This window comes from Pelophylax lessonae (genome assembly GCF_965119305.1).
Source record: "Pelophylax lessonae genome assembly, chromosome: 7".
Taxonomy (NCBI): domain Eukaryota; kingdom Metazoa; phylum Chordata; class Amphibia; order Anura; family Ranidae; genus Pelophylax; species Pelophylax lessonae.
Window position 1 is genome coordinate 216,313,822 of NC_138774.1, and position 14,107 is coordinate 216,327,928.

Sequence of the window (14,107 nt, forward strand, 5' to 3'; positions counted from 1 at the left end):
ATAACGAACCACTTTGCCGCAGTAGGCTCAATGTGAGTGGTCGGCAAGTGGTTAAAGTGAGGCCTTTGCTTTGCCGTGCATGGATAAAGCGCAGGTTCACTTCGTGCCCACATACTGTTTTAGTCTTACGCATGAGGCCATGCAGTCCTCGCTGGTCAGGGATAACTATTTACACTGAAATATTTACCCACAACAAATGTGTTGGCTACAACCAAGGGAAAGTAGCGTGTTTTACAGTAGCAGTGTGTGTCCTTTTCTTTTCAAAGGGTTGGGCACATCAGCTGGGCCCTGATACTGTCTGCTGCAATATTCAGCCGTGCCAAGTGGAGCTGCAGCCAAGATAACTTTGCACAAAGGGATGACGAGTCGCCCAATTGTGCTAGGGGACAAATGACGCTTTGCAGATGTCACTGGAACTTTTGTGGGGAACATGTGTTTTTGGCCCAAGGGTGAGAAGGGGGAGGAATCCGGAAAGAAGGCATGAAAGACTTCATACAATGGTGATGGGTATTGTGAAATGGTAGCCGTGGTAACCCGGAAAAACCTTTTGGATGGAAATGCCAGCACAGTATTCAGGAGAATCCCATCGTTGTATGAGCCAGATTGTGTCGTTCTGATGCAGCTGTGTTTTTTATAGTAAGGAACTTAATGGTTTTTGGACTTGCTGGACATCACCAAGTTGCCAGTAAGTGATGCCAAATAGACTGGTAAGCCACGGAACCCCCTTTTCTACTCTTGTTATAGCGCAAGAGGGGCGGACTGACACAACAGAGTCCCAGACCTGGCATAGAAGACGGAAGAGCCTTGCAATTACCAAGCCATCCCTGGCAGCTTCAGTGTTCAAGAGCACCTTTATTGTTGCAATAAATAATGGGCATTGATGGGAGAGGGGAGGACACTGATCCACTATTCTTCCAATAATGGTGTATTTTGAAAATTTCATGTTTATGGCCTTTTCTGGTCTTATGTGCCTTCCATTGCCATGCCAATGCTTAGAGAAAGCGGAGAATTAAAGGATAAGTTCACCTTTTGTAACATGTTACACCCAGGGCACAGGTGCAGGACCTCCCCCCTTCTGAGTCACTCTTTGTCTCCACCCCTACCCACCTCTGAGCACCGTCCCTTGGTTCCACCCCACCTTTTAGATAATACAGAACTTAGTATAATTTTGTGCTACTAAGCAATTTGTATGAAATTTGTTAATGATAACAACAAAGACCGTAACATAGATCCCCTGCAGTGAGCAACAAAAGACCCCACCCCAGCAACAATGGGCTCCCAACAACACCCCCCCCCCAGCAAGAATAAACCCCCAGCCGCCAACAACAGATCTCCCAGCAGGCAGAATCCATAGATCCTCCCATCGTCCTGCAACAATAGACCTCTCCCTCAACCGTAGATCCCTCCCAGCAAAAATGGCCGCCTCAGCAACATAAGACACCCCCCACACAATACACCCCCCAGCAAGAATAGACCTCCAGCAGAAACAACAGATCCCCTAACCGCTTTTATCAATAGTCCCTCCAGCATCCCACAGCAAAAGACCTCTCCCCGAACAGTAAATCACTCCCAGCAAAAACTGAACTCCCAACAACATACCCCCCACCACCAACAGTAGACCCACCCAGAAATAATAGACCCCTATGCAAAAATAGATCCCCTCCAGCAACAATAGATCCGCTGCAGCCAGCGTCAATAGACCCTCTAGCACACCCCAGCACCCCTTGCCATTATGTACATTTAGTGCTAGAGGTGCCAGAACTGCGTTCCTGCTGAAAAAAGCCTTGGTTACACCCATATTCGGGGTGTAACATGTTACAGATTTACCTGCCCCCTACTCCCTCGATCGCCCGTGCTGATGAATGGTGTCATTCAGTGTTTTGTGATTGGGAAAACTACAAAAAGCAAAGGCTGTCGGCTTATTGTTCTCAATGAACTACCAAGGTGCTGTTGAGCGCTGTGGTAGTTCATTCATGCTTCCTGTCGCAGTGTAATTGCTGGGCTGTATGGGTGGTATGGCCAGACACAGACAGATACAGGAGGACTGTGGAATTACACCCACCATCTGCTGATCGTGGGTGCAATGCTTTAGGTCCATTACAAAAAAATAATAAATGCATATTTTTTTGTATGCAAAAAAATCTGCTTTTGTAATATTATTATTTTTTTTTTTTTTCGTAAAGGTAAACTCATCCTTTAAACTACTGTACCTGAGTATTTTATATCTCCCATTCACAGAATGCTTCGGGTCATTGTCCATCTGAACTGTGAAGTCCAATGAGTTCTGAAGCATTTGGCTTAATATGAGCAGATAATATTGCCCGAAACACTTCAGAATTCATCCTGCTGCTTTTGTCAGCAGTCACATCATCAATAAATACAAGAGAACCAGTTCCATTGGCAGCCATACATGCCCACATCATGACACTACCACCACCATGCTTCACTGATGAGGTGGTATGCTTTGGATCATGAGCAGTTCCTTTCCTTCTCCATACTCTTCTCTTCCCATCACTCTGGTACAAGTAGATCTTGGTCTCATCTGTCCATAGGATGTTGTTCCAGATCTGTGAAGGCTTTTTTAGATGTTATTTGGCAAACTCTAATCTGGCCTTCCTGTTTTTGAGGCTCACCAATGGTTTACATCTTGTGGTGAACCCTCTGTATTCACTCTGGTGAAGTCTTCTCTTGATTGTTGACTTTGACACACATACACCTACCTCCCGTTGAGTGTTCTTGATCTGGCCAACTGTTGTGAAGGGTGTTTTCTTCACCAGGGAAAGAATTCTTCGGTCATCCACCACAGTTGTTTTCCGTGGTCTTCCGGGTCTTTTGGTGTTGCTGAGCTCACCGGTGCGTTCTTTCTTTTTAAGGATGTTTCAAACAGTTGATTTGGCCACACCTAATGTTTTTGCTATCTTTCTGATGGGTTTGTTTTTTTTTTTTCAGCCTAATGATGGCTTGCTTCACTGATAGTGACAGCTCTTTGGATCTCATATTGAGAGTTGACAGCAACAGATTCCAAATGCAAATAGCACACTTGAAATTAACTCTGGACCTTTATCTGCTCTTTGTAAATGGGATAATGAGGGAATAACACACACCTGGCCATGGAACAGCTGAGCAGCCAATTGTCCCATTACTTTTGGTCCCTTAAAAAGTGGGAGACACATATACAAACTGTTGTAACTCCTACACCTTTCACCTGATTTGGATGTAAATACCCTCAAATTAAAGCTGAACGTCTTCAGTTAAAGCACATTGTGTTTGTTTCATTTCAAATCCATTGTGGTGGTGTATAGAGCCAAAAAGATTAGAATTGTGTCAATGTCCCAATATTTATGGACCTGACTGTATAAGAAGCCAGGAGCCAATATGGCCCACTAAGCTCCATCTACTACTAAAACATCACTTTTTGAGAGGATTGACCCTTTAAAGCAGAACTCCAGGAACAAAAATGTTCATATTATTTTGCAAAAGCCAAATGTGCTTCTTTTACCTTTGCATATTCAGTTGTTACAATATAAAAGTAATAGTGACATCATCACTGTGCTGTACATAGCCTTTGCAGAAAGCAGAGCTGTGGCAGGGGCCCAGCAGGCTCCACCCACTACAGACTGTCTGCAGAAAAAAACTTCAGGAGGGGGCGGAGACAAGACCAATCACCCTGAAGGAGAGAGAGCAGCAGTGAGTGGTCTTTATTACAGGAAGTTCCTGCACAGAGAAGAAGTTTCTGGATTACTGCACAGATTTGGAAGAAACACACAAAGCACACCAAGAATCAAGTGGGAGAACACCTAGATTTAGTTCATATTTGCCTATCCTGGAGCTCAATTTTAAATTTATTTTACATGATCGGTTTAACCACTTGCCGACTGCCTAACGCAGATCTACGTCGGCAGTCAGCCCCTCACAGGCAAAGTGACGTAGGGCTACGTCACTAGCTTGTGAGGGTCTAGGGAGCGAGCGCGCGCCCCCGCTCCCGCGTGGTCACGGACCCCCCCCCCCCCCCGCGCGTGTGACGATGTCCTCCGGTCACTCTATGATCGGCGGGGGAGAGGGAGAAAGTCAGGCGGCATTTCTCCCCTGTGTATGAAGGATGATCATACGGTTCTACTATGTAGAACCGTTGATCACTCTCCATACATCTGAAGCCACAGCCAATCACAGTAGAAAGCACGCCCCTAGGGACACACACAGCCCCTCCCTTTCAAAAAAAGTTAACCCCTTCACTGCCAGTGTATATGTATAGCACTGATTACTGTAGAAATGTCACTGGTAACCCCAAAAGTGTCAAAAATGTCAGTCAAGGGTCCGATCTGTCCGCCGCAATGTCGCAGTACCGCAAAAAAAATCGCAGATCGCCGCCATTACGCGTTAAAAAAAACAACAAAAATGACAAAAATCTTTCCCTTTGTTAGTAAACGCGATAACTTTTGCGCAAACCAATCAAAATACGCTTTTTGCGATTTTTTTTTTTTTTTTTTTTTTTTTTTTTTTTACCAAACATAGGTAGCATAAAACAAATTGGCCCGAAAATGTTAAAAAATTTTGATTGATTTTTACATTTTTTTTGGGGGGAATTTCATATAAAAAAATGTGAAAAATATTGCTATTTTTGCAAAATTTGCGCTCTTTTTTTGTTTATAGCGAGTGATCAAAAAATCGCACAGGTGATCAAATACCACCAAAAGAAAGCTCTGTTTGTGGGAAAAAAAGGACGCCAAATTAGTTTAGATACAGCGTCGCACGACCGCGCAATTGTCCATTAAAGTCACGCAGTGCCGAATCGCAAAATACCCCCTGGTCAGGAAGGGGGTAAAATCTTCCGGGGCTTAAGTGGTTAAGGCAGGGTTCTCCAAACTTTCTAAACAAAGGACCAGTTTACTGTCCTTCAGACTCTTGGAGGGCTTGAATGTGGCCAATGTGAGTATAAAATGCTTTAGCATCAATGGGAGTATACAATGCTTCATCATTGGTATTAGTGGGAGGAATGCTGCCAGTTGTTGGTATCAAGGGGAGGTATAGTGCCCTATCATTGCTGTCTGTCGGAGGAACGGTGCTCCATTGTTGGTGTCGGTCTGAGGAATAGTCCCTTGTATTAGGAGGAGGAATAGGGCCAATTGTTATCAGGGGAAAGAATAGTGACCCATCATTGGTATCAGTGGGAGGAATGGTGCTCCATTGTTGCTGTCACTCAGAGGGATAGTCCCTTGTATTAGGAGGAGGAATAGTGGCAATCGTTGATCTCAGGGGAAGGAATAGTGCCTCATCATTGGTGTAAGCGGAAGGAATGGTGCCCCACTATTGGTGTCCAAGAGTCAGATAAAGGCAAGTAAAGGGCGGCAGTTTAGAGACCACTGCTTTAACCACTTAAGCCCCGGAAGATTTTACCCCCTTCCTGACCAGGGCCTTTTTTGCGATTCAGCACTGCGTGACTTTAATGGACAATTGCGTGGTCGTGCGACGCTGTATCTAAACAAATTTGACGTCCTTTTTTTCCCACAAACAGAGCTTTCTTTTGGTGGTATTTGATCACCTGTGCAATTTTTACTTTTTGCGCTATAAATAAAAAAAGAGCGTCAATTTTGCAAAAATAACAATATTTTTCACATTTCTTTTTTATATGAAATTCCCCAAAAAATAAGTAAAAATCTAAATTTTTTTTAACATTTTTGGCCAATTTGTTTTCTGCTACATATGTTTGGTAATAAAAATCGCAAAAAGCATATTTTGATTGGTTTGCGCAAAGGTTATTGCGTTTACTAACTAAGGGAAAGATTTCTGTCATTTTTGGTGTTTTTTTTTAATGCGTAATGTCGGCGATCTGCGATTTTTTTTTTTTTTTTTTTTTTTTTTTTTTTTTTTTTGCCGTACTGCGACATTGCGGCGGACAGATCGGACCCTTGACTGACATTTTTGACACTTTTGGGGTTACCAGTGACATTACTGGAGTAATCAGTGCTATACATATGCACTGTTACTGTAATATGACACTGGCAAGGAAGGGGTTAACTTTATTGGGAAGGAGGGGTTAAGTGTGTCCCTAGGGGCGTGCTTCTTACTGTGATTGGACATGGCAACTAGTGTAGGAACAGTGATCAACGGTCCTACATAGTAGAACCGTATGATCACTATTCATACACAGGGGAGAATGACAGGCGGCTTGTTTACATTAGCCGCCTGCCTTTCTCCCTTCACGGCGGACGATCGCGAGTGACCGGCGGACATCGGGTCCGCCGGTCACACGCACGGACTTCCCGGGGAACGAGCCCGCTATTGGCTCACAAGCAAGTGACAGGCTAGTGACGTATATATACGTCACTTTGCCTGGCCGGGGCTGACCGCCGCTGTATATGTACTTGTGGCGGTCGGCAACCGGTTAAGGTCTCTTCTTCATAAAATTGCTATAGTTGACTCCAAACTCTTCCACAGCTGGCAGTAAAACCAGGGAACATGGGTTCAGAAAATGTTGACTCTGACAACCATAGAGATTTATTGGGGACGCGGGGTAGGCCAGAGGTAGTTATGTAGGCTGTATCACCTGGGTCTATAGGCTGTGCCATGTTTGGCTGAAGTGCACCTATAAAACATTGGAGTTATCTTTTTGCTTCTGGAGATCCTATTTAAGTGTTTGCATTCATTTATCTTCTTAAGTAGGTGAATCCCTTGACAAAATAACCACAAAAATCACAATTGCAAACTAATCACAAAATGTCTGTGTTCTTCATACTCAAAGAATAATTCTCTGAAACCCCTGCAGCAGTTGTGAGGGCGCCAATATTGCAGTGTATAATGTTTGTGGGATTAATCGTTTGATCGACCTTGCAGTATGAGTCACAAGAGGCCTAGTATCTGTATTTGTCATCAGGCTTTCTGGGTATTTTTGTCAACTGGGTTAAAGGAAGGAAGGTGTGGGTTGAGCACTACAAACAATGACTGTAGTTCATGTAGTGCATCAAAACAAAAAAATAAATATTGTAACTGTTACTCTGGTATGACCACGAGGGAAAATGTGCAAAAATATTACCAATGGTATGTTTTTGGGATAAAGAGCTTGGCTCCCCCCACGTTGTGCCATTAGTTAAGCATTTGGAAAATGCCGCAGCATTGAAGCTGAACTCCCGGGGATGCCAAAACTACCTTTTGCAGTGGGGCTCCCCCCCCCCCCCACACACACTGCAAGTGTTCAATGCTCATTTTTTGTTCAAGGTTCCATTTAAAAAGCAGTTTTACCTACCTTATTCTTCACCTACCCAGCAGATGATCCTTCCATATTCCCTCTGACACTCTATGTAAGGGGTGGACCCTCATAATCATTTCCTACAGTGCAAAACTGCTGGTCCTGCATGGTGATGATGTCCAAATGCAACCAGAGGAGTGCCGAAGAGTAGCGGCTGCATGACCATACGTAATATAAAGATCTCACTGCAGTGAGGGTACTTTTAATGCTGTAGCAAACAATACAAAGACATTTTGACAATTGTGCACTTCCAACCTTATGGCAACAGTTTGGTAAAGACCCTTTTTTGTTCCTGCATGGCTGTGCACCTGTGGAGAAAGGCAAGTCCGTAAAGTCCTTAAAGACATGGTTTGATGAGTCTGGTGTGAAGGAAATTGAGTGGCTTACTCAGAAGCCTGGCATTGGAACAGTGATCTCCAAACTATGGCCCTCCAGCTGTTGCGGAACTACACGTCCTGTGATGCATTGTAAAACTCTGACATTCACAGACCTGATAAGGCATGATGGAAATTGTAGTTCCTGAACAACTGGAGGGCCATAGTTTGGAGACCCCCTGCCTTAACCACTTGCCGACCAGTCACGTTGACTGTACTGCGGCAAAGTGGTTCGTTATCGTCTGGTGACATAGACCTACGTCACCAGACATTCCCCTCTCTCGGCGGCGCACGCGTGCTGCCGGAGGCTCGCTCCCGCTGTATTCAGTTATAGCGGGAGTCGGGCCAGGGGAGGAGCGGCGGTGATAACCGCCGCTCTTCCCCGATCGTCGGGGAATCGAGTCTGGAGATTCGCCCGCTTGTGTAAACAAAGCGGGCGGATCTCCTAAGTGACAAACAGGGTCAGATTGCAGGGTTCAGCATAGCTGAACCTGCGATCTGTCCTTGTGTCACTCAGTCACCTCCCCCCACACACGTTAGTAAGCACCAGGCATACATTAACCCCTTGATCACCAATAAAAATTAACCCCTTCCCTGCCAGTGTCATTTTAACAGTAACAGTGCATATGTATAGCACTGATTACTGTAGCAATGTCATTGGTACCCCCAAAAGTGTCAAAAATGTCAGTCAAGGGTCTGATCTGTCCGCCGCAATGTCGCAGTCCCGCAAAAAAAATTGCAGATCGCCGCCATTACTCGTTTAAAAAAAAAAAAAAAAACACCAAAAATGAAAGAAATCTTTCCCTTAGTTAGTAAACGCAATAACTTTTGCGCAAACCAATCAAAATACGCTTATTGTGATTTTTTTTTTTTTTTTTTTGTTACCAAAAATATGTAGCAGAAAACAAATTGGCCTAAAATTATAAAAAATTTTGATTTTTTACATTTTTTTGGGGGAATTTCATATAAAGAAAATTTGAAAAATATTGTTATTTTTTCAAAATTGTCGCTCTTTTTTTGTTTATAGCGCAAAAAGTAAAAATCGCACAGGTGATCAAATACCACCAAAAGAAAGCTCTGTTTGTGGGAAAAAAAGGACTTAAATTCCCTTTGGGTATGGCGTTGTATGACCGCGCAATTGTCCGTTAAATTCGCACAGTGCCGAATCGCAAAAAGTGGCCCAGACATAAGACAGCAAAACCCTCCGGTGGTAAAGTGGCTAAAGTGATAATAAAGTTATTGTTTTTTTTTTTGTTTAAAATAACAAACAAGGCTCATGACTCTGATTAACAGCAGCGAGAGAGCCAATGGCTCCAGCAGCCGAGACTCTCATGCAACATCCCAGGATTGAGATGGAGGTTGGGCTGAGGGGGGCTTGTGCACACAGAAGTTTTTTTTTTTTTAACCTAATGCAAAACCTTCTGACTTTAGAACCACTTTAACTCTTGGGATAAATTAGAATATCCATTTATAGCCAGATCTTCTCACCGACATCGGTACCGGACCTTACAAATGCTCCTTTGGCTGAATGGACATTTTCAGGCACACTCCAAAATCATGTAGGGAATCCTTCCAAAATGAGTGGAAGGTGTTCTAGCCACATATAGGGGGCTAACTCCATATTGATGCCCATGATTTAGAAACAGGAGACCCAACAAGCTGGTATGAGTGTGATTGTCGTGTGCACAGACGCTTGGCCATATAGTGTAGATCAGGGTTTCTCAACCAGGGTTTCTTCAGAAGTTGTTGGGGTTTCCTTGAGCAATATCTGCCTCTCAGATAAGTTCCCACTGACACCATTGATCTTTTTAGCTATTTGTAAGGGGGAATTCTTCTTAATGGCCACAAGTGTAAAGGGCATTCTTCCCACTGACCATCACACTAATGTATCCTGAGTTGTAGATTTAGTCATTTTTAGCAGGGGTTCCCTGAGACCGGAAAGTTTTTTCAAGGGTTCCCCTCTTGTTGACTAGGTTGAGATCGGCTAGTTTATATTCTAATTTTCATATGTTACAGTGGTTCAGATTTAAGCTCGGTTCACACTGGGGCGTCACGACTCCTTACTACTTCGGGGGCGACTTGTGTATTCCCATGCAACATGACTTCGGTGGTCGCCCCGAAGTAGTACAGGACCCTTTTTCTAAGTTGGAGCGACTTGTGTCGCTCCTATTAGAACGGGTCCTGTAGCAGTCAATGGACCGCGAGGGAGCGTGACTTGTCAGGCTGACAAGTCGCGCTAGTGTGGATCGAGACTTAGAGTTGTTATGTGTTTTTTGCATGTGTAGCCGTAACGTTGTTTCTTTTTTTTCTGATAAAATGTTGTCTTTTTATTTTTAGTGGCAGTTCCTACCATGTATGAATCTACGCTCTTTCCTCCTGAGCCAACAAGCCCTGGGTCATACTATGGTGAGTGCTCAGATGCCTACTACCAGGTGGACCGCTGGCAGAGGCTTCGCACGGCAGTTAGGAAACTGGAGTTCTGGGAAAGTTTCAGCGCTGAAGCCATAGGAAGTGGATTTTTCTCCAAAGTTTATAAAGTAAGAGGACTAACCTTAGAATATAGGAAATATCCAATACTTGATCTTGTGAAGTGGAAACAAATTGAAAAATGGTTTTCTAATTTTTTTTTTACAAATATGTAAAAAGTGTGGCATGCATTTATATTCAGCCCCCCCTAAGTTAATACTTTGTAGAACCACCTTTTGCTGCAATTACAGCTGCATGTCTGTTTTTTTTTGTGTAAGTTTATGTATCCCCCTTGAAAACTTCATCTTCCTTTCTTCTTCCCAAAACAAAAGGACTTACCATTTTTGTTTCGGCCTCATCAAGGGTCTGCTAAAAAAGCTCTGTAGGTGTCAGCTGTATAAATCCTGGTGTCTGCTTGCTAGACTTTTATGCTCTCCTTATATGCAACTCTGCCCTAAAGAAGCATGTACTTTTTTCCAGCTTCAAGCGACATGACACTTAGGTGTGAACAGGCACCATTGAATATAATAATGGGACTCTTTATGTTAAGCATTGAACATTTTGGGAAACACACCTAAAATCTCTCAGGTGAGCATGCTTCTCACACAGCTCATCCTCTGCACCTTAAGGCCCCTTTCACACGGCTCCGTTCCGTCGACAAAGCCATGCTGCTCAGCGGGGGATTGATCCGCCGATCCCCCGCTGAGCAGGTGGATGACAGCTCCGTCTCCGCTCTGTGTGCGTAGACGAAGGTGTCAGATCCCTGCTCTCCTCTATGGGGGAATCGGATGAGAATGGACCGCCTGTCCGTTCTCATCCGATCCGCCAGACGGATGGAAAATAGGGTTTCCATCCATCCGGATTTGACGGATCAGATCGGATGTCAGCGGACATGTCTCAGCTGACATCCGATGCCCCATAGAGATGCATGGGGCATCCCTTCAGATCCGCCTGAAAAACTGACAGGCAGATCTGAACGGACCGCATGTGTGAAAGAGTACTAAGGCCCCTTGCGGACTGTTCAGATCCGCCTGTCAGTTTTTCAGGCGGATCTGAACAGATGCCTGCTTAGTTCTTTGGTATTACCATTGTTCCTGTTGTTCAACACTGCAGAAGGCCTCATAGCACTGGAAGTGACTGTTTGCTTTTGTACACACTTTATATAGCCCCATGACTTTTATTGAAAAAAAAAAAAAAAAATTCTATCTGAACAGTGGACACCTTGGCAGTGGCGTGGTGATTCAGTTTCCATTTTTGTTAGTATTTACTAGAGAAGAGGAAGAGAGGAGAAGTTTCTGGTGCCTACAGTAGACTGATGACCAGATTATTTTAGATTGTTGTGCTCAACCTTAGTAAAGTCCTTAGCTGGGGCTAAGGTTTGACTTTTTCAATTGGTGCAAATTTGAGAAAAATGATATTGTCTTTGTAAATTGTAACCTGTTGGGAATATTTTTATGCAGGGCTTTTTTTCTTGGAAAATAAGTGCAGGAACCCCCCCCCCCCTTCTGAGTCACCCCTTGTCTCCACCCACTACCCACCTCCTGAGCACTGTCCCTTGGTTCCACCCCCTACCCAACTCCCACGCACAACAAAATACCTCACCCAGCAACAAAAAATCCACCCAGCAACATTAGACCCCCTCCAGTAGCAACAATGGCTCTCTCAGCATCCAGTATCACTAGAGCAGCCAACAATAGACCTCTACCTCAACAGGAGAACCCTACCAACAACATAAGACTCGCCCAGCAACAATAGACCCCCCAGCAGCAACAATAGATCCTCACACAATGGCAGATCCCTACCAGTGACAATAGATCCCCAAGCAACCAGCATCAAGAGACCCTACAACACACCCCACACCCCTTGCTATTACATACATTCAGTGCTGGAGGTGCCGGAACTGCGTTCCCCCGCGTTCCCCCGCGTTCCTGCTGAAAAAAAGCCCCGTTTTTATGCATGCTTGTAGAAGTTACCGAAAGGTCCCTTTTTTAAATCTCCCTTTTCTGTTGCTTCTATTAGATAGTATGGGAATGTTTGTTTCTGTTCCTGTTGTGTTCTGTATTTTTAAAAATATATAAATCCATGCACCATATAAAATTGGTGCATGGATTACAGATATGCTTTTATGACAAATTCATAAATTCCCTGAACTACTACTTCTCAAAAGCAGTGCTATAATTTATAAATACCTTTTTCTATACTGTGTTTGTAATATGTGTGTGTGTGTGTGTATATAGAGATAGAGTGTGTGTATATATATATATGTGTGTGTGTGTGTGCCAGGGGTGGACTGACAACTCATGGGGCCCCTGGGCAATCAGAGATCATGGGGCCCCCTGTGTCTACACTCAAGCCACACAAAGCCCCACCTACAAATGGCAGCTCAGCCACATAGAGTGGGCATTTAAATATCTACCACAGCAAAGCCTGCATGGAAGTTCCTGGCTTCTTTCTGTAGTGTGTAGCCTCTCATGGGGCCCCCTACTGACCCTGGGCCCTCGGGCAGTGCCCTAATCCCCAAATGGTCAGTCCGCCCCTGGTGTGTGCATATACAGTGGGTACGGAAAGTATTCAGACCCCCTTAAATTTTTCACTCTTTGTTATATTGCAGCCATTTGCTAAAATCATTTAAGTTCATTCTTCTTCCTCATGAATGTACACATAGCTCCCCATGCTGACAGAAAAACACAGAGTTGTTGACATTGTTGCAGATTTATTAAAAAAGAAAAACTGAAATATCACATGGTCCTAAGTATTCAGACCCTTTGCTCAGTATTTAGTAGAAGCCCCCTTTTGATCTAATACAGCCAGGAGTCTTTTTGGGAAAGATGCAACAAGTCTTTCACACCTGGATTTGGGGATCCTCTGCCATTCCTTCTTGCAGATCCTCTCCAGTTCTGTCAGGTTGGATGGTAAACATTGGTGGACAGACATTTTTAGGTCTCTCCAGAGATGCTCAATTGGGTTTAAGTCAGGGCTCTGGCTGGGCCATTCAAGAACAGTCACGGAGTTGTTGTGAAGCCACTCCTTCGTTATTTTAGCTGTGTGCTTAGGGTCATTGTCTTGTTGGAAGGTAAACCTTCAGCCCAGTCTGAGGTCCAGAGCACTCTGGAGAAGGTTTTTGTCCAGGATATCCCTGTACTTGGCCGCATTCATCTTTCCCTCGATTGCAACCAGTCGTCCTGTCCCTGCAGCTGAAAAACACCCCCACAGCATGATGCTGCCACCACCATGCTTCACTGTTGGGACTGTATTGGACAGGTGATGAGCAGTGCCTGGTTTTCTCCACACATACCGCTTAGAATTAAGGCCAAAAAGTTCTATTTTGGTCTCATCAGACCAGAGAATCTTATTTTTCACCATCTTGGAGTCCTTCAGGTGTTTTTTAGCAAACTCCATGCGGGCTTTCATGTGTCTTATACTGAGGAGAGGCTTCCGTCGGGCCACTCTACCATAAAGCCCCGACTGGTGGAGGGCTGCAGTGATGGTTGACTTTCTACAACTTTCTCCCATCTCCTGACTGCATCTCTGGAGCTCAGCCACAGTGATCTTTGGGTTCTTCTTTACCTCTCTCACCAAGGCTCTTCTCCCCCGATAGCTCAGTTTGGCCGGACGGCTAGCTCTAGGAAGGGTTCTGGTCGTCCCAAACGTCTTCCATTTGAGGATTATGGAGGCCACTGTGCTCTTAGGAACCTTAAGTGCAGCAGGAATCTTTTTGTAACCTTGGCCAGATCTGTGCCTTGCCACAATTCTGTCTCTGAGCTCTTCAGGCAGTTCCTTTGACCTCATAATTCTCATTTGCTCTGACATGCATTGTGATCTGGAAGGTCTTATATAGACAGGTGTGTGGCTTTCCTAATCAAGTCCAATCAGTATAATCAAACACAGCTGGACTCAAATGAAGGTGTAGAACCATCTCAAGGATGATCAGAAGAAATGGAAAGCACCTGAGTTAAATATATGAGTGTCACAGCAAAGGGTCTGAATACTTAGGACCATGTGATATTTCAGTTTTTCTTTTTTA

General features: G+C 44.3%; 1 protein-coding gene across 2 annotated transcripts in view; it reads left to right on the forward strand.

Annotated features, from left to right (window-relative positions):
* LOC309559544 (dual specificity testis-specific protein kinase 1-like) overlaps positions 1 to 14,107 on the forward strand; it is a 151,013-nt gene that overhangs the window by 41,294 nt on the left and 95,612 nt on the right. For both annotated transcript variants that reach the window (XM_082262845.1, XM_082262844.1), the window contains one exon: positions 9,955 to 10,154. In XM_082262845.1, the coding sequence (XP_082118971.1) occupies positions 9,969 to 10,154 (186 nt within the window). In that variant the 5' untranslated portion in view covers positions 9,955 to 9,968. The remainder of the gene's footprint in view (positions 1 to 9,954; positions 10,155 to 14,107) is intronic.